Source organism: Protopterus annectens, chromosome 10.part0 (assembly GCF_019279795.1).
Source record: "Protopterus annectens isolate FY-2018-M chromosome 10.part0, PAN1.0, whole genome shotgun sequence".
Classification (NCBI taxonomy): Eukaryota; Metazoa; Chordata; order Ceratodontiformes; family Protopteridae; genus Protopterus; species Protopterus annectens.
In genome coordinates, this window is record NC_056744.1 from 1,834,073,222 (window position 1) to 1,834,094,705 (window position 21,484).

A 21,484-nucleotide genomic window follows, 5' to 3' on the forward strand; every position below is an offset into this window, starting at 1 on the left:
TATCTGCTCTATCAATTGTTACAAAGGATAGATCTTCATCACTATTAGTCTTATTAATCCCACTGTTTTCATTGCATATTAAAATCTCATCCAGCTGGCACTGTAAATCCACAGCTTGAGTAATGTAGTCAACGTCTGTCTTTCTCTTCTTTTTTCTTACAGTAATGTTCTTCAGTCCTTCCACGTTCAGTTTTGATTTCTTCCTTTTCATCTGCCCCTTGCCTCTTTTTTCTACCTTTTCCGTTGGAAAGGTGATGCCTTTTTCTGTAGACTGAGGGTTTTCTGATAGACAGATATCTTCATTCCCTGTCACCAGTGTGTTATATAACAAAGCAGAATCCTTTTTACTACGTATTCTCGTTCCTTTACAGTCATTGGTCAGTTTCTTTTTCTTCCTTGTTATTTGTTGTGAACGTCTTCCTTTCTTTCTTTTTTTGTTTCCTTCTAAACAAACCGGATCCTCAGATTGCTGAGTACTTGCATCCACAATTCCATAGTTCTCAGGGGCCTCATCATGTTTCATAGGAGTTGAATGATCTTTGCAGACAACAGATGCATCATTTCCTAAATCTGTTCTGTTTGTTCTATGCCTAACATTGTTTAGTTCATCAGTCCAGTCATTAATATATGATACAACAGTTCTCCAAGCCATGCCAATTGCACAGGTTCAATCATCATCAAGTCGAGATTTGGTTCTAACAAGAGTAAGGAAGTCATCCAACTTTTGACACGAGGAAAAAAGATCACTAGTGTTATCAGTTACCTTTAAATATGCATAGCATTTATTACACTGTACAAGATACTTGTGCATTAGAAAATCGTTAATTGCATACTCATTTAAGGAATCCATATTCAGCTTTAATTGAATAAAATATTGCAAAGGAAAAAAATACACAAAGTCAGTAGCAAAGACTTCAAAGGAACTTAAATCAACTTCTATGACAAAAATTATACCAGCAATATCCAGCTAAGTCATAAAATACAATAAAGTTGTTTTGACCATACAAGTTCTACCAGCCAGACAGAAGTTGTAATTTCTTTACGTTGCTCACTATAGCTCGCAGTCGCACCTCCTTTTAACAGTAAAAATAAATAAAACTGCTTTTACCAGTCAACTCCACAAGAAATCACAAACCAAGACAGGATTGTTTTGATATGCTCAGAATTTTCCTGTCTGCAGTCTCTGTAAATTTATAGTTGCCTAGGCCCCTTGTGGTGGCTAGGGCTTGCCTGTCAAAAACCTATCCCTTTCTCACAACCAAAATATATGCAGGTTTTGTAAAACCGAATTGGAAACAGTCACACACATTGTTGCTGGTTGCGACACACTGATAGCAGAAGGACTGTATACTGAAAGGCATAATAATGTGGCGAGACTGTTACACTGGAGATTGTGCAAACATTATGGTATCAAAGTGGCTGAAAAACACTGGTAACATGAGCTACAGAGAATCAAAGAAATGATGAAGTTTATATCTCATGGGATCACCCAATACCAACAGTCCAAAAGATAGATGCTAGAAAACCGGATATAGTGGTCCAAGAAAAGAAAACTAAAGTAGCATTGATCATTGAAATCGTCACACCTAGTGACTACAGTGTCTTGTGTACAGAGAGACACAAAGTCATAAAATACCTCGATCTGCAGGCAGAAACGAAAGCAATGTGGAAGAAAGATACCCAGACAGTCCCAATAGTAGTAGGAGCAACTGGTCTTATAAAAAAGAATTTACAATCGTATTTAGATATGTTACCAAGTCATGTAACACCATATGAATTGCAGAAGGAGTCATTACTGGGCATATTGCGGGTGCTGCGAAGAACACTTTTGGCTAACATCAAAGACCGAAACAATACTAATTTCAGGTAAAATTCCTACCCACATGTAACTCTTGCCGCATACAGTGATTTTCACAGGTATTTTAAATAACTGCTGTTTAATGCCAGTTAGATGAAAGTTTTGAGCGTGAATGTAGGTTAGAGTTAGTGTAGAATTTGTATAGAACTGGATGGGTGGAGCTGAAGGACGTAAGGTGGAATTCATGATCTGATCATTCAGGAATACAGCTGTTGTCAGTGCTTACCTCCAGTATTAGAAGGAGTATTTGAGATATGTTCTGGAGCTTACTAAACATCTGGAACCCTAAGCTCATGCATGATTATATTTCATTCCCTTTATGCTCTTGCATCCCCCAGCTGTCTCAGGTAAAGAAGGAACTGCAGGAGGCACGGACATCGAACCACGAGGCGCAGCAGAAGCTGAGAAACATGAACGATGTGATCAGACTGCAGGAGGTGAAGCCTTCTAGTACATCGCTTTTGTCTGAAATTCGACAGACAGTGGAAGGAGGCTCTGCTTTAGCAACTCAGATGGCAGATCATACGGTAAGACAGCACAAAATAGTAGGGTTATTTGCAAAACATAGTCTCAGATTTTCTAGCTGACATGTGCCATTTAATTTTCTCTGAGCTGAGGCTGTATGCTGGTGCTCTGTCTTCTAATCATAAAGATTGATAAGAAATGTTACTGTAGCTGTGCAAATTGGAGTGATCCAGTGGGCTTTTGAATAGCAAGTACCAATAAAATCAGAGTAACATCAACGTGTTTAGGTCAACCAGAAAAAAACATAGACGGATAGACAGATAAAATTGGAAATGGACTACTGTGAACAGCAAAAAGACAGTCAGGATTTGTATAATTATATCACTTCTGGCGGGGGTAAAAACCTTCAGCTTTGGCTTACGCTTTGACACAACCTAGGAGTGATGTTATACAGTTGCATATTACCTGACATTCCTGTATTAAATGCACAAAAAGCATGACTACCTAAGAAATTCATGTATGCAGGTACAGTGGGGAATAATATTTAACCATCTGATATGATAGTGTATGAGTTTATGGGAGATTTACTAATGACTGTGAGCTGCACAAATAGTTGGAGAAGATGGTAAAACTATAGTTTACAATAGTGCCCTACTGCAGTTACACAGTGGTCCAACATGTTAAAATTCTGAGTTTGTTGTTGAACATGTTTTAATTGTTCACAAATGTCATTCCTCATGTGAGGATTATTAGTATTAACCTTTTAATGGTGACAGTTATGACAAAAGTTGCATCCAACTGGCCAGGTTTAGTCACAAGGGTAAAACCTAATAGATCAAACACTCATAGTAGAAGGTATCTAAATAAAAACTCCCATATTAAGTCTAGTTTTGATTTCCATTTTTTAACAAGTCTTATGGTCACTGAGCATGTACAACTGCATGGTGACTAAAGATCACATTAATATATATATATATATATATATATATATATATATATATATATAAAATTTAGCAAGATTAACAGTTACTTGCAATACATACTTCTTTTAATTGAAGTGTTTTCTTGACAGAATCATTTTTCCTTTTGGATTAATAGTTTAATTGGTACAGAGACAAGGCCTTCCTTTCAGGCTTGACTCATTATGTGGCACTGAAAGTTCTGGCAACAGTTACAGAGAAGTAATATCTGTCAGGAACATTCAGTAATGTATCCTGACTGGCTGCTTTAAGTAGTTTACATTGCTCTGATAACACCATTGGCTTAGAGGAGATAAAGGCCTGACTCCAGACAAATTTAAGTAGCAGCTTGGACAGATAGGGAGGTGGTAGAGAAAAGAGATGAAACACAAGGCTTTGCCTACTCACCTTTTTTTTTTTTGGGGGGGGGGGACATATGTGTCTGGGCACACACTGAGTATTAGAGTTCTAAGTGGAGATAGGAGGATATCAGTAAAGGTGCTATCACTGAGAAATAGGGCTTATGAGTATGGCTGAGAAAGAGGTGTGGTCATGTTTCAAAGGGGTGTATTCCATGTTCTCCTCTTGAACACTTTGTGCATTCATGTAAGAAAAGTAGGGCTTAAGTTAAATCCTGATCCCACTGGGTAGATACTGGTACCACACTATAGTATGTTTGACTCTCACTCCTATGGAATGAATTGGCTGAAGGACTCTCACCTAAGTAGAACAAACAGAACCGTCAGGCAGACAGATAGGGAAACTTAATAATCAGTACATTTTAATGATTCCCACCTGCTGTACATGTTACAGTGCATTTTAATAATTCCCACCTGCTGTATATGTTACAGTGCATTTTAATAATTCCCACCTGCTGTATATGTTACAGTACATTTTAATAATTCCCACCTGCTGTATATGTTACAGTGCATTTTAATGATTCCCACCTCCTGTAAATGCCTGCATGGCATTTTAATAATTCCCACCTGCTGTATATGTTACAGTACATTTTAATAATTCCCACCTGCTGTATATGTTACAGTGCATTTTAATAATTCCCACCTGCTGTATATGTTACAGTGCATTTTAATAATTCCCACCTGTTGTATATGTTACAGTGCATTTTAATGACTCCCACTATAGGCATGTACAACAGGTGGGAATCATTAAAATGTACATCCCTACAGTGAATTTTAATGATTACCACCTGCCGTACATGCATACAGTACATTTTAATGATTCCAGCCTGCTGTACATGTTTACTGTGCATTTTAACGATTCACATGTGCGGTACATGCCTACATGTTATTTTAATGACTCCCACCTGCTGTACATTCCTACGGTGCTTTTTAATGATTCCCACCTGCTGTACAAGCCTACAGTCCATTTTAACGGCTCCAGCCTGCTGTACATACCTACAGTGCATTTTAACGATTTGCATGTGCTGTACATACCTACAGGTTATTTTAATGATTCCTGCCTGCTGTACATACTTACAGTGTGTGTTAACGATTCCCACCTGCTGTACATACTTACAGTGCATTTTAATGACTCCCACCTGCTGTACACGCCTACAGTGCATTTTAATGATTCACACCTGCTGTACATACTTACAGTTCTTTTTAATGATTACTGCTTGCTGTACATACCAAAAGTACATTTTAATGATTCCCATCTGGTGTACATTCCTATGGTGCTTTTTAATGATTCCCACCTGCTGTACAAGCCTATAGTGCATTTTAATGAGTCCAGCCTGCCGTACATGCTTACAGTGCATTTTGACAATTCCCATGTGCTGTACATGCCTACAGTTTATTTTAATGATTCCCATCTTCTCTACATGCCTACAGTCCATTTTAACGGCTCCAGCCTGGTGTACATACCTACAGTGCATTTTAACGACTTGCATGTGCTGTACATACCTACAGGTTATTTTAATGATTCCTGCCTGCTATACATACTTACAGTGTGTGTTAACGATTCCCACCTGCTGTACATACTTACAGTGCATTTTAATGACTCCCACCTGCTGTACACGCCTACAGTGCATTTTAATGATTCACACCTGCTGTACATACTTACAGTTCTTTTTAATGATTACTGCTTGCTGTACATACCAAAAGTACATTTTAATGATTCCCATCTGGTGTACATGCCTACAGTGCATTGTAAAGATTCCAGCTTGTTGTACATGCTTACAGTGCATTTTAATGGTTTCCTTGTGCTGTACATGCCTACAGTTTATTTTAATGATTCCCATCATGCTTACAGTGTATTTTAATGACTCTCATCTGCTGTACATGGTTACAGTTTTTTTAATGATTCCCATCTGCTGTACATGCTTACAGTTTATTTTAATGATTCCCGCCTGCTGTAGATGCTTATAGTGCATTTTAATGATTCCCATCTGCTGTACATGCTTACAGTTTATTTTAATGATTCCCGCCTGCTGTAGATGCTTATAGTGCATTTTAATGATTCCCATCTGCTGTACATGCTTACAGTTTATTTTAATGATTCCCGCCTGCTGTAGATGCTTATAGTGCATTTTAATGATTCCCATCTGCTGTACATGCTTACAGTTTATTTTAATGACTCCCACCTGCTGTATATGCCTTTAGTGCATGTTAACGATTCCCACCTGCTGTACACGCCTACAGGTTATTTTAATGATTCCCGCCTGCTGTAGATGCTTATAGTGCATTTTAATGATTCCCATCTGCTGTACATGCTTACAGTTTATTTTAATGACTCCCACCTGCTGTATATGCCTTTAGTGCATGTTAACGATTCCCACCTGCTGTACACGCCTACAGGTTATTTTAATGATTCCCACCTGCTGTACATGCCTACAGTGCATGTTAATGATTCCCGCCTGCTGGACATGCTTACAGTGCATGTTAACGATTCTCACCTGCTGTACATGCTTACAGTGCATGTTAACGATTCCCACCTGCTGGACATGCTTACAGTGCATGTTAACGATTCCCACCTGCTGTACATGCAGTCTTTCTGCACAATGAGACATTAGCTGCCTCCTTCAGTTGCGGAATTGCTACATGCTCTGATTTTGACTGCATGTTACAGTTACTGTTTTTTTTTAGAAGTGGCACATGTCACTGGTTTTCTCTGCAGGGGGTCACAGGAATACCCTGCATTGAGAGATTAGTTGTCTTGTTCAGTAGAAGGATTCATGCTCAGTGAGACCATTTACTGGATTTCCATTCAGACAGGCAAGCTGGTATAGTTGCTGGCTTTCTACATAATGGAAGATGTTCTGCCTATTGCAGTTACTAGTTTTCTGTGCAATGGGTCATTAGCAGGCTGATGCAGTTACTGTTTTTTTTTCATTGTTTAGGATTCGAGGAGCGGCTGGTTGTTTTTGTCTGTTATTCTGTTTTCTTGTATGAATTGCAGATGTTTTGGGTTTTTTTTTTTTTATCATCATAGTTGTAGTACAGGTTGATTATCTTATGCCCATGTGCTCAATTCATTTGCAGCTTTTATGTCGCAGCTCATATGGAGCATCCCGGGAAGTTTTGACATTTTATAGTGAAAGCTAGTCATTACTGGTGTTTACTTTTTATATTCATCATGTTTGCTGTTATATCCACCATCAAGGTTTTTTTTAAAAGTGCTGCTCAGATGGATAAGATTATCTGAGTGAAATACTTTCAAAAAAGATACCAACCATATTATAGCATAGCAGATACACGTAAATGAAAGGGTGCACTTACTGTCTCAAAATACTGTAATCTCGAATTTCAGTATCTCGAGACTAAAATATAAAAAGCCCAGTTGCGCAAAAATCAACATAGCCAAATCCAGAAATGTCGAATCAGCGGTTGTGGTGGTGCGTTGTGTTACTGGATAGCTGGAGATTCAGGTAAGTGTTTATATTTTAAAGGTTTTGGGGTGGGATTTTAGTGTATGTTAGTGTGTTGGGAAGTTGTAGGTGTAGGTTACGGTAAGTAGGTAAGAGTGTGTGTGTAAGTGTTGAGAATGGCGGTGTCTGTACATATGTGATGTGTGTTTGTGCGAGGGGAGTGTAGAGTGTGTAGTGGTGGGTTTAGTGTCTTTGTCTTTTTAGTGCAACCTCGGAGTTAGTATATATAAGTAGTGTGAGTGTGGGAGGCACAGCCCCCATATTGCTTATATGTAGGGTAGGTTCGTGTATTTGTGTTGTGTTTGTGTGTGTTTTGTTTGTTTGTTGTAGTGTGGGGAGGAAGGTGTATGTGTGTTTGTGTGGTGGAGGGTTTATTTAAAAGTGGCGATTTTGAATTTCGCTCTTTTGGGGTTTCGGTATTTTGCATTTTCGGCTTTATAGTCTCAAGATACTGAAATTCGAGATTTCAGTATTTTGAGATTATAAAGTGAATCCAAATTAAAGCATGCTATCCCAGCAAAGATTTGATTTTAAATACCTATTCTCCATGGTTTAACAGAGTTTTGAACACAGTTTGAATAATGTGTGTAATGCCTGACCTGGTAACCGGACACCTCATCAGTAAAGTCACATATGACTGTACAGTCAGTCCAGGCTTTTTGAGTCACATTAAAAGCCCTGAGGCCCTTGAAAAATAGGTTCATATGTTAGTACTAGGCTAACTGCCTTGTAACCCATTTTAATGCTAGCCAGTTACCACATCTGAGAATCAAACCCTGCACCTATTGTCTATAAGGTAAATACCTTAACCATTATGCTAACCAATCCATTCATAAAATACAGGGACTTGATAAAGTGTACAAAAAGAACAATAATAGTTAAAACGTCTGCCTCCCTGTGAGGCACACCTGCATATGTAATTGAGTCTACTCCTAGCTGGGGCTGATGTCATACAGGAATGAGGTCATACCTGATAAACACTGGTATCTGAATGCAAAATAAGGAGGGGGGGGCACTCTACAGACAGGAACTGCCAGCCTTCAGAAGAAACATTAAAATGAGGCGAGGCCCCATTTACCAGCGTCGGCTCCATCTTGTTAGTATTTAACTTAGAATATAATCAGAATGAGGTGAAAGAGTTGGACATTGTTCCACAGATTTACAGGAGTAGGCATAAAAATGTATAAGAGGATGTTTCCATTACTTTAGTAAGCCTAGGGCAGTTTGTGATGTACTTTAATATGTACAACCTTATTAAAATCATGTACCAGCTGATAATACCTCTACATTTTGTACACCACAAGAACATTGTTAAAAATGATCACCTTTTGACAGAACATGCACCTACACAAGCTAGTATACAATTTTATATCATAGTTTGTTAATAAAGATATTTTATTTATGGTTTTGAATGTGCCGTATTTGATCACTTCTTCAGCTAATGCAGGTGGTGACATCGAGTCATCTTATCTCATATTAGCAGCTAATGAAATTGTCTTCACATGACATTAGAGTCTGCAGAAAGTAGTTTTTAAGCAGATGTTTCATACTGTGAAGCAGAGAAGTTGCCCATTTTTTAATGATGAAAGCATGTGTTTCATTTTGTGTTATGAAATAAGTTTATCTTTGATTCGGACGTTGTCTTGCTTATTTAAAATGCAGCATAGTGCAGAAATGCACATCATGCCCTTTTCTTACTGGACACAAGTAAATTATAGCAATACATGTGCTCTGCTAATGTAGGTACCAAGCCATCTGCAGATGGAGAGCCTTACTAATCATGGACATCCACAAGGGAATCCTGAAGGACATGTACAGGTACCTGAGGAACACACAGAACACCTTCAGTCAATGGAGAGTGACAGGGAGTCTGTAAAGACCATCTCAAGTCTCACAGCAAAAGAACGGGATGTCCTGAAGGAAAAAGAAGACCAAATCTTTAAACTGCAAGATGAGGTAAGGCTCTGGCCTTGAACCCTGTTAATGAAAAAGCTACCCAAAAACCTTCTTTTCCTAACAGGCCTTTTTATTGTCGAGTGTCTTCACACCCGTATCTGTTCTTACCTTGTTTACTAACCTTCCATGCCCCATATCAACTTCTACAATGATGAGTAAGGTGGGGTCCTTACCTGCCCCCTACATACAATAACATCATTAGGAACACCAGCATACTCACCTGTACTCACCTGTGTTCAGTAATCTTTCAAAGTATCAAAGCACTCATACAGCTAACTTAAGCTTCAGAGAGAATATATATAAATTAGTGCAAAAGTATTGTTTTCACACTTTCCCCCCAAAATAACTATTCAACGTTTCTTTAAAGTTTATTAGGATTGTGCATTGTATTATTTCTAGTAGGACAGAATTATATGCACTACCTGTCTGAAAAAATTAAATATAATTCTGGAGGTGACTGCTACTAAGTCACCAAGAAGGTTATTGCTCCTGGTGTCTCTTATATATCACACAAAACGCAGTCCAAACATTGTGGCTAATATCACATTTTTTGCCAACAGTTTCCTTCATTATAAGTAACTTATTTATCCAACATCTCTGGCAATCTTCATGCATGATGCCAGTTTTCCATCCATCAGCAATCATCTGTGTTGACATTGTATTTATCTCTTTAACATCAGTTACAATAAAAACACTGACCCAAAGCTGATGGTTACAATTCAGCCAAATCAAATATAGGCAGTCAAACACAAGTATATTACATCTGGGAAGCCAAGACCTAACTTAAAACAATGCTATACTCTTCAGCCCTCCCATATGTAGAAGGTGTCACACATTAGTTATTTGTTTAGGGCACATTTCCACACCAGACCACCTCCCCCCATTCCTGTCCCAAGTCCCAGTCCACTCCAAGACCAGCCATGAGTGGTATCCTAATTGGAGTTGTGACGTTGGTGGGGGTCATGAATAGAGTAGTGACATTTTGTATTACACTTTATAGTAATAGAGTAGTAACACAGGATGGAGATTACAACCCTTATATTACCCTAACCCATGGCATTCCAACCTCCACACTGCCCTAGCTCATGGTATTCCAACCCTTACACTGCCCTAGCTCATGCATTCCAATCCTCACACTACCCTGGCTCATGGCATTCCAACCCTCACACTGCCCTGGCTCATGGCATTCCAAACCTCACACTGCCCTGGATCATGGTATTCCAACCCTCACACTGACCTAGCTCATTGCATTCTAACTCCTCCCACTGCCCTAGCTCATTGCATTACAGCCCCCACACTGCCCTTGCTCATGGCATTCTAACCCTCACACTGTCCTAGCTCATGGCATTTAAACCCTCCCACTGCCCTAGCTTATGGCATTCCAGCCTTCACACTGCCCTAGCTCATGGCATTCCTACCCTCACAATGCCCTTGCCCATGGTACTCTAACCCTCACACTGCCCTAGCTCATGGCATTCCAACTTTCTCTCTCTCTCTCTCTCACAAAATCCCTGTCTTGCTAAGCTGTGAGTTAGGAAACTGTGATGGCATGGATCTCTGTTTTTATGAATTGTTAATGAGGGTTTAAAAAAGATAAAATAAAAATTTAAAAAGTTTCGATTTTTCTGTAATTGCCAGCCTTACAACTTGGCACCTAAAATAGCAGTCCCATCTACTCCACCTTTCTTACAGCACTATTTATGTGCTGTTATAACATCTGTCAAGCCAATGCATTACACACATACCTCTATTCTCCACCATCTCTGGGTTTCAGTCTAACATTACAACAGTCAATAATGTTGCAGTTTTTTTATTTCAAATTGCAGCCACTGTCGTGGTTTAGAGAGCTAAAGCCTTGACAATGACCCAGGTGACGTAGATTTGATTACTGGCTCAGATGTCAGCAGGGAAGCATTTGGTGCTGTTACTGAATGCTCCTCATGCTCAATCCCTGATAGAGGCCAAGGACAGGGGGAGAAGGCATTGTCCTTAGTAAGAAGCAAGGAAGACATTGGCAGAGTCACCATGGAGGAAGGAAGATTTGCCACCATGCCCTCATTGCACACCCAGTCATCAGATGTAAACAGAAGTACTCACAAGCAAGGGGGTGGGGCATAAAGGAAAAACCTTCCTGGCAAGCAGTATGACTCAGACTCCACCTTCATCTCCTTGCTGGACCCAACTCTTATTAGAGCAAGTCCACAGTAGTTCAGCAGGGGTGGGTAGATTTTCAGGACAGCATACCTGGATGGTTGCCCGTTTACAGCATACCATATGAGCTAGTAGCTTACATTAAGAGGAGATCATCATTTCAAATGTTGTAAGTCTATCAGAACAAATAAAATGTGCAAAAATTTAAAATGTTTTCAGAAAAAAAAGTACCATTTTAGTTTTGATTTCATGAGAATCTCCTAACAATATGATTCAGATATATGCTAAGTTTATCACCCTGCAAAAATGTTAAACATATTGTGGTGCAAATCAAATGAAACAAACAGAGCTATAGTGTGATTTTATCATACAGATGGTATATAGTGATTTAGTAGTATTATATATCTTAAATCATTTGAAATACTGCAGTAAATTTCTAAGACTGGTATTTCATGATTCTCAGCTATAGAATGCTGGTTTCAGATATAAACACACATACATAATCTTATCTTCCTACAATGTACTTTTGCCTAACAGTTTGTGAGTAGGTTTATTTAGAGAGACATATGCTGCATTCCTTACTTTGAATATAAGTAATATACTCCCCCATCACAAATCCAACATGCTAAACTGTAAATGTAAAATATATGAGAATGCAATTTACTATCTACATCTTAACTACATTTTGGTGAAAAATATATATTTGAGATGCTGATCTAGCCACACTCCATGTGATGAATGAAAACAAAACTGAAAACACACCAGTTCATGGAAGCAATAAGCATTTCTGAATATTTCCTCATAGGTCAGGTTATAAAAACCTTCACAGAACTACAAGACAGTTGAGTACAAAATGCACCTTAGGTTTCTGTGCCAACCTTATGGATTTCTGGCTGAATTTTATTGTAGAGCATTACTGCCCTTACCACTGGAAGTTTTGGTCATGGCGTGTTTTTAGTGAGAAAAACATAGACTTGATCACATGCAATACATATGATTTTTTTCTCAATATGCAGTGACAGTTCAGGAAAGATATATTCTAGATATGCCCTGCATTCCCTGCCCTAAAAATAAGTCATATGTCCACCACTAATGACAACTAGGTATAATGCAGCTTAGCAGCCTGGCACATTCTAATGGTTATGTAGGCATATTGATGGGACACTATCAATGCAAAGTTATATCTCTGAAACATTTTGACAAATAATTTTTAGATACATCTGGATATTTGGTTATAAACTACAATTATGTTAACATGAGAGCTGTCTGTTGATTTTCTGAATGTTAAGTCACTATTAACAGTAATGCTTTATTTATTTTCTGTATGACACTTCAAATACTGGGAAACATCCCTTTCCAAGACAAATAAATAGGGATTTTCATTAATATGTTCCAAAAACAAAATATAATTATGACATTATGCATTATATATTCAAATGTGTGCAAAATGAAAATATGTGTATTACTTTAAAAATAGTACCTACCTGTAGTAGGATATTGTGAAATTATAATAATTAAGTAACAGCTTGAAAGAAAAACGCATATTGTGACTTTACAGTGTTTCAAATCAAGCTGTTACTTAATTATTATAGAGTTTCATCTCCTTTCAAACATATACTGTCCCAGTCCAAAATGCCCCTTCTGATATGGCACAACTGATGTGACTGTGAAGATGTCACTAAAGTAGTTCACCAATAAAATCTGATTATTTTTTTTTTTACACACAGGTACTCCCCCAGCGGTGGTGCAGCTGTTAGTATTGTCGCCTCACAGCAGGAGGTTCTCCAGTTCAATTCTTGGCTGGAGCACCTTCTGTGTGGAGGCTGCATGTCCTCCCTGTGATTGACTGAACTTTAAAAAAAAAGACATTCAGGTAGGTGCATGAGTGTGCCTTCTCTGAAGATTGGGCACCGGGCTGGTAACTTGACATCATAAAAATCCACTATCAATCATAAGCGTACCTATGATCCACTGTGGTGACCCCTAACTGGGAAAAACCTTAAGAAAGACTCCCCAACACACTAATTCACCTGACCTCACAAATCAGATAAACAATTCAAGAATGTAATCAGGTGACAGCAGTAGTCAATTACTTTCAGATATAGCCTGCCTTCTAACTCACCCTGTAAGATAACTACTTTCTGTGCATACCTCTAATGCTTGTCTGTTATGAAAGTGAAAGAAATAATGGTCACAGTAATGTATTTCAACTTGGTGCTCTGAATCATACTACTGCTTTCTTTGCATGCTGTATGAATTGTCATTTAAAAGTAATCATGTAACTGCCCTTTGCTTTTACAAACAGCCTTATTTCCTCATCACCCCAAAAATAACCGTTTTCTGTACACACTTCTAATGGTTGACAGTGATGAAAATAAAAGAAATAATAGCCTTTCTAATGCATTTCAAATTTTTGCCCACAGACACATACAGTATCCCTACTTGACAAGCCAAATCAATGATGATTTACTAGTGCTCTAGTAATTGTCCTTTGTTTTCACCTATAGATTATCTCCATACAAAGATAGACACTTTCAGTGCATGCCTTTGTGTGCCATAGTAATGTATCTCAACTTGCTGCTCTCAGACCCTGCTCCTCCCTGACAAGATACACACACACACACACACACACACACACACATATATATATATATATATATATATATATATATATATAAACATATATATATTGTTTAATAAAACATATTATGTACTTGCCCCTTGCTTTGACACATGGTATGCCTCCCATCCCCCCAAAAAATGGTCACTTTTTGAGTACATGTCTGATATTTCATTATGAAGAGTGCAAAATAAATAATAGACACAGTAGTTCTCAGTCATATATACTACCACATGTCTGAGAAGGCATCCATCCTCAACTGGCATAGTAATGATAATTTAACAGAGAGCACATAACTGCCATTTGGTTTCACACACACACACACACACACACACACACACACACACACACACACACCCTGCCTTCCCACCTCCCACTTCTGAGTGTTTGCCCCTTTCGTGTTGGCCTATTAGCAGTGAGAAAGAAGTAATGGCCACAGTATTGTATTTAACATGATCTTTCCATACTAATGTACTACCCCTCTGTTGTGAGGCATTTCAGTGACATTTTAACAGTAATCTGTTAATGTTCCTTTGATTTCGCACAGCCTATCTTCCCATCTCACATGCTAAAAATTAACTGTTCTGATTGTTTAGCCCTCAGGTGACTGACTGTGATCAAAGTGAAAGAATTAATAGACAGAAATAGATGTCACAGTAATGTGTTTCAATGTGCTGCATTAATGTACATGCACATCCCTCCCAGCAAGCCATAATAATGATTATTTAACAATGATGAAGTGTAGTCCCATTGTCACAAAGTCTGCCTCCCTATCTGCTACCCCTGACATTTTTAATCAACCAATTTTGACTGTAATCAAAGTGACAGAATAATGCCCAATGTGATTATTTCAATCTGCTGCTCACATTCGCAAGCACCCTCATCCCACCCCAAATGCCATAATTAAAATAGAAAGAAAAAAACACAGTGTGGATTACAGTTGATGACAGTTGTGCTGTCACTACTGCCCACAGGATATATATACAGTGTCCTGACAGTACATTTTATTTTTAGCATGCCTGAAAAATATCTCTGAAGACTAGAACATCTGCTGCCAATGGTGAGCTGCAGTCAAATGACTTATCTGACTCGGAGATCCCTAATTAAGTACTGAGATAAATTATTCTAAGCAGCATTTTCAGTGTTTACCTCACAGTGCAATTTGTCAGAGACTAGGTAGCTGTGGCCTGTTAGTTTATAAGAGCAAGTGAAGTGAGAAACCGTGCTAAAATGTTACATGATATCTTACTACCATGTAAAATATTGTATTCATTTTTAGCTGCTTAAAACTTTAAATTAATTAATTTGTTAGGCGAATTAATGCTCCATTGAAATCATTTATGACTAAAAGTGTCCTGAAGATAGATACATTTTTAATTGTAAAACTACTTTTAATGATTTAAAATAAAAATACAGGAAATCCAAATTATCTCATCGCTCATTCTGTCCATTTCTTGTGGTGTCACATTAGTAAACATAACTTCTTTATAATTCTACTCATCAATAAAAGACAAAACCCCTTCTCCAATCCTGTTGCCATTGTAGCTGTATTTGTATCCGCTCAGTCTCTTATCATAGTTTGGAAGTGCCTCATTCATTGTGCCCCATCAACACGTATCAGTTCTGATCTGCCTTATTACCCATTTATTTTCTCTTTCATTAAACTGGTAAGACATAATTGCCTTGTTTCCTCCTTGCATATCTTGCAACCAGTTGTCTCTAAAATTGGGAACAAAGCTAGAAATAATCAGGGACCCCTAAAATATTAACAATATTTCCATAAAAAGTTGATGGAATAGGAGAACTGATATCATTATTCATTTCCAAGGAACAGGAAGTCTAACAACATAGCTTGGAGGAACAGTGTAATGCTTTGTTAGCCTCAACATTTTGTCACAAAAGCACACATTTTTTGAGGTACAGAACAAAATTTAGAGGCAAAATCTGGGACATTTGAGAGGGTATGCTTCCTTGTCATTTCCTAGTCTTGGCTTTTACATATTCATTTCCTACTTTATTCCCACTATTAGTAAACTGGAATGACTTGCCTTTGCTTTTCCCTTTACTAGACTAAATCCCTTTACTATAAGGTAACTTTTATAACTTGGTAATTCATATGTTCTGTTATTCACCACACTTCTGCCATTTCTGATTATGACAGGTTTCTTCCTCTGATTTCACCTTCTACCAGCTGTTGTAATTTATCCTCTACCATGAATGATGCCAGTATGTTCTTATAACCAGGTGTGCTCTCAGCTACAGGTATACAGTGGTGCAGTGTTCAGCACTGCTGCCTCACAGCAAGAGGAGCTCTAGTTCGATTCTCAGCTGGGGTGCCTTCTCTGCAGAGTCTGCATGTAATCCTTGTGTCTGCATGGGTTTCGTCCCACATCCCAAAGACGTGCATTAGGTGGATTGGACAATCTAGACTGGCCATAGGTATGAGTGTGCATGCATGTGTGTGTGGTATAGAAGAACAGCTGTGGGAGGGCTACCCACCCAGTGGTGTGAATACTAGTTCTAGATGACTGTCACTACTTAAGTGGGAAGTAAATATTATGGGAAGAAATTGTCAGGGTATTGTTATGGCTAAGCTTGTACAGGCCCTATGGGTGATAGCCTAGTACCAACCTATGAACCCTGTGTGCAAATAAATTCACACATATACCACATACTCACTCAGATCTCCTCAGAATAATTGTATATCTATCTGCATCATGTTTGTTGTATATTAAAGTCCATGTCTACCAGTGGTTGCTTTACTCTATTTCTTAGGATTATTGCCATATGTTGTATTCCATGTTCTCTTATATTAGCACTACATTGCAGTCAATATTGTATATTCTAATTAAATGCAGGCACCTTCTTTTATCTCTTATGCAAAAGCTAAATATGTTCCAAACTATCAGCACAGAGTGCGCATGCATATCTTGTTTTTCTTGTAAACCTTAAATCAACACTAGTTACAGCACTCATACACACTATACCAGTTATGTTTATTTTTACATTTAACTCTGTCCCTGTCCTGCATTTTCCATTCTTATAAAAATAAATAAATAAACAAGAAACATTTCCTTGAGTGTCAGGTAAGGCCTTTTTGTTTCCATTTAAATGACAGCTGCAGCATATTGATTGATTGATTGATTGATTGATTGATTGATTGATTACCAGGAAAGTCCGACTGAGTAGGAGCCCATTCTCAGTGGAGGCCCAGGGAGAAAAGCTCCAAATTATTACAAAACATTTTAAAAACAATCATTTCACATTCTTCAAAAATAACACAGAAACATCCGCAGTTTAAATAATTATAACAAATTAGATATAACATGAAAACATTGGTTAAGAACAGATACAAGTATCATGACAATGATTTAATATTTAGAGAAACTGTAGCCAGTTTGTAGAGAAATTAAAGGTAAGTTAGTCTAATACAAACAGGAACTGCTATATGAAGTGAGGAGGAAACAGGCTTATGGTATATTTAGGGAGAAAGCCAGGGGAAAGAAATTGAGAGAAGTCAGGAAGTGAGTGAAGAAGGGAGACAAAAGAGATGTATAAATATGTGCTTGTTCACATTTAAGGATATAGGTTATAATAGTTTATCCTATTTATTTTAACATTAATGTGAGTGTGCTAGGTTATTTGAATGTAAATTGGTACTCCGGGCTGGGACATCCCATTTTGAAAGTTCAGTCAGCAAATACAGATACAGGAAAGCTCATACCATTCTGTGTGCTGTTTGTTTTATAAAACATACCCTGTACAATGCTGGTGAAAACACAACAAGTCATTGACAAAACAGAGAGAAGATGAAATAAAATAAAATAAAATGTACAACAAATGTATTGACATGACAAAGGAAGATTGCTGCATGAATACTGCTTGAAAAAGTAATCATACTAGACCTGCTTTCGGTTACTAAAGGGATACATTAATGAGAATGTTGTAGAAATTACTGGCTGAAATAAAACCTAAGCACTGGCAATTTATTTTTAAAGCAGACCCAATCTTACAAGTTGGCTCACAGTAGAAACAATATACAAAGCAAAATGGTTTGAAATGCTTGGTGTCTGCAACTGGTCGTCAAAAGCTGACCTTTCTGATGGTCAAAGGCTGTGACATGATTAAGATATATACATATATATATATATATATATATATATATATATATATATATATATATATATATATATAAAACACGATTGTGCATATTAAAGACTTGCATAAAAGGAGGCTCAATAGCCATTTATACATAGTAAGGGGCTATTTACCAAGTATATCAGAAGCAATTATATATACAAGGGTCACAATCTATCATTAAATGAAATAAAAGCAATGCCAGGTGTTTTTCAGGAGATAAGAACCTGTTTGCTGAGTGCATTTTATATAAGCTTGTTACAGGAAACAGCAACAGGGACTGACTTATAAATCAAATATGACACATTTTACTGAACATGTTACTGTTTTTAATGCTGATCTGAACAAAAAAAATGGGCAACTGACTTCACAAACGTTACCAGAAAATATTCCATACTAGTAAATACAATAGTCCAAAACATATATTGTTACACAGTTTAATGACACCAGAGAAATATGAGAGAAAATGGTATGATTTTTGTAAATACTTTACAAGATCATTTAAACACAAAACCCACCACTCTCTGGAGAACAATGCAAATTTCACAAAAGTAATCAAAGGACAGAGCAAAGCATATCTGGGTTATGCGCTCTGAAAGAGCATTGTCAATTTGGACGAGGTTGGCTAAAACAGGAATAGACAGACTGTTGTGTATCTTGTATAATGAAAATACACAAAATAGGTTATTCTCTAAGTAAGACCTAAATTACTGAAGACGGCCATATTCGTGGGAACAGATGCTGAAGGTGCCTGTCTGCTGTAGTGGATGGTGGTAGTTTATGCTGCGAATACAGTAAAGAGTGAGTGTGCACTGAAGAAAACAGTATTTTGTTGTGACAAAATCACATCATGACAGAGATTGTTGGTTTGGGGAAAAGTACTGTAGGAAATTCCATTAGATAGGATGTATAAATCAAATGTGTAGGCAGGAATGAAGCAAGCGTGAAGTGTAGAAAAGAGCCCCTGATACATAATATGATCAGTAGAGACAAGATGTCCGAGCTGAAAGACGTACTTGGTTATGTAGAATGTCCTCAGCAGGAAGTCTGATGTTTGCAAACACAGTGAGTGACCAACAGGAAGTGCAGCAGTGTATGGCTCATCCTAGATGAGGCAGGGGTGACACTGAAAATGAAGACTGTACAGTTATAGGATGAAGTCTTCACCTTCCAGTGCTGTGGATAAATGTGGACATTTTACCAACTTTTCCAGCATCTTGCTAACATAAACTCAGTCTCTGCTAGACAGTTTCAGACCAAAACTTGACACTTTGATGTTGCCCAGTTATGTGTTTTCTGTTGTACTCTAATCAGTATAGTAGCAGCTTATATGTTACAGCACTCTGCCTCAACTTATCAAGCACTTTTAACACTGTGAGCCACACAAACAATTGTAAAGGTCGTTCAACATACAGTGTCACATTTAGTGCAACTAAATGGTTTTCCCTAGAGAACAGCCTATCGAATGGAACTGAAAATATCTTGACCACTTACAGCAGATCTTAATGCACAGTAAGGTTCATTCCTTGGTCTATTGCTATGTACAGTCTGTGCCAAGGGTATGTTCAGTCACTGCAGTGAGTCATTTCTTATACCATATGCACACAACTCCACCATCCTCCATGCAGAGCATATCCCCACTGTTGTCATTTCCATACTACAAAACAGGTTACACTCCTTATAATTCTGGTTGTCTTCTCCATACCAGTGAAACTAAATTTTAATTATGTCCTAAAAACTATCTTACAAAACATTTTATCTGATCACAAATCAGCAATTTTCTTTGTTAGGCCTAATGGCACCACCAAACCACCTTATAAGACCACCTTTAGGGACTTTTCCAGGAGAAACTTAGTTTAGCATGAAGAAAACCTATGCAAAATTCCCAAAAATCTCTGACAAATGGGCCCACCTGAGAGGGTTGCCACATTAAACTCAGAATTTTACCAATACCTAAATGGCTACGTAGAACAGTCGGTGACCATCAGCCTTATATACAATGGTAAATTCAGGAATAAATCTCTCTAGAGGAGCTCCTTTATTAATAAACCACATAAATGAAAAGTTGTGAGAAATCATTACCCCCCTACCTCAAGACCTGACTCAGATGCCAGCAAGGAACTAAAGAGACTATTAGAAAATGTAAAGTACAGTACAAACTTAAGGTCACTACAGATACCGTAAGAAACTATGAATCTTTTTTCAGTTATGTCATGAAATTAAGGAATAATGCTCAAAAATACATTGAGTTTGTACATGAAAATATCTCACATCCTGATCCCAAGGATACAGCCAATATCTCAGTGAACAAATGTAGGGCTAACTTTACCCCTTTTACCCGCATTGTTGCCCCCACTATCACTGAACATTTAGTTTCTTTGAAATCACAGTGGAACAAGTCTTAGAATCATTGCCACAGCTAACAATAATACATCCACAGGACCAGACAACATACCAGGCTGCATTCTCACCGTTGCAGAGCATTCATTATCTGAACATCTAATTCAACTGCTCAAGCTCAGTCTATACACAGGGTTTGATCCTGATGCCTGTAGAATAGTCACTGTGACTCCCCTATATAAGGGTGGCCACTTTACACACCTGGGTATTTATAGCCTTACCGACCTTTTATAAATAGCTATGTAATTTACCACAGCAAAACTGACTTATACACACATAGACAACATAACTGATTTAGACCTCAATTAAGATGGTTTTGTGAAGGACAGGTCCTGCCTCCTGAACTTAATAAGCTTCTTAGAAAAGATTACAGAGATTGTGGACACACAGCTTATCTCTGTCTGGTCGAGGCTTTTGACACTATCCTTCCACACTGGCATTACTAAAAAATTAGACAAACATAATGTAAACCTCTATAGTAACCACTGGATTGGAAATTGGCTATCCAAAAGATCCCAGGTTGTGAAAGTTGCCTGAAATCTTGGAACTCTCTCTGAATGTAAAATTGTAACATGTGGAATACCACAAGGATCATTGCTGGGTCTTCCTCCTTCTGGTCAGCATTTATTTTACAAGATATCCAAGCCAATACCCAAGAAGTGAGGTCAGACTTGCTGATGACTGCAAACCTGGTACTCTTGTCTGTCCGTCCACTGATGTTAAAGAGTTCCTGCAAGGGCTGGAGTATATACACATACTTGGTGTACAGAAAATGGTCTCAAACTAAATGCAAAAAAAACACTGCAGTAGTATTCAGAATAAAATCTGCTCCTGCTTTATGTGTAACAAATGGTACTCCTCTTCCGACATCTGTGGAAGTAGGAGGCCTGGGTAATTATGTGGACAACTATCTGTCACTGTCATTCAATCATATTTTTTCTGTAATAGTCAGGAAATCCTTCTATCTGGTCCATTTCATTTCCAAAGTAATGTCTTTAAGATGTAAATAAGTCATACCACCACTGCACTCTCCTATCAGACCTATCACTGAA

The 21,484-nt window shown here is 37.9% G+C and overlaps 1 protein-coding gene across 1 annotated transcript in view; it reads left to right on the forward strand.

Moving 5' to 3' along the window:
• The window catches only part of LOC122814081 (BICD family-like cargo adapter 2), a 105,744-nt gene that overhangs the window by 28,811 nt on the left and 55,449 nt on the right, over window positions 1-21,484 (forward strand). The window contains exons 2-3 of the mRNA XM_044086694.1: window positions 2,197-2,385; window positions 8,912-9,124. Of these exons, the coding sequence (XP_043942629.1) occupies window positions 2,197-2,385; window positions 8,912-9,124 (402 nt within the window). The remainder of the gene's footprint in view (window positions 1-2,196; window positions 2,386-8,911; window positions 9,125-21,484) is intronic.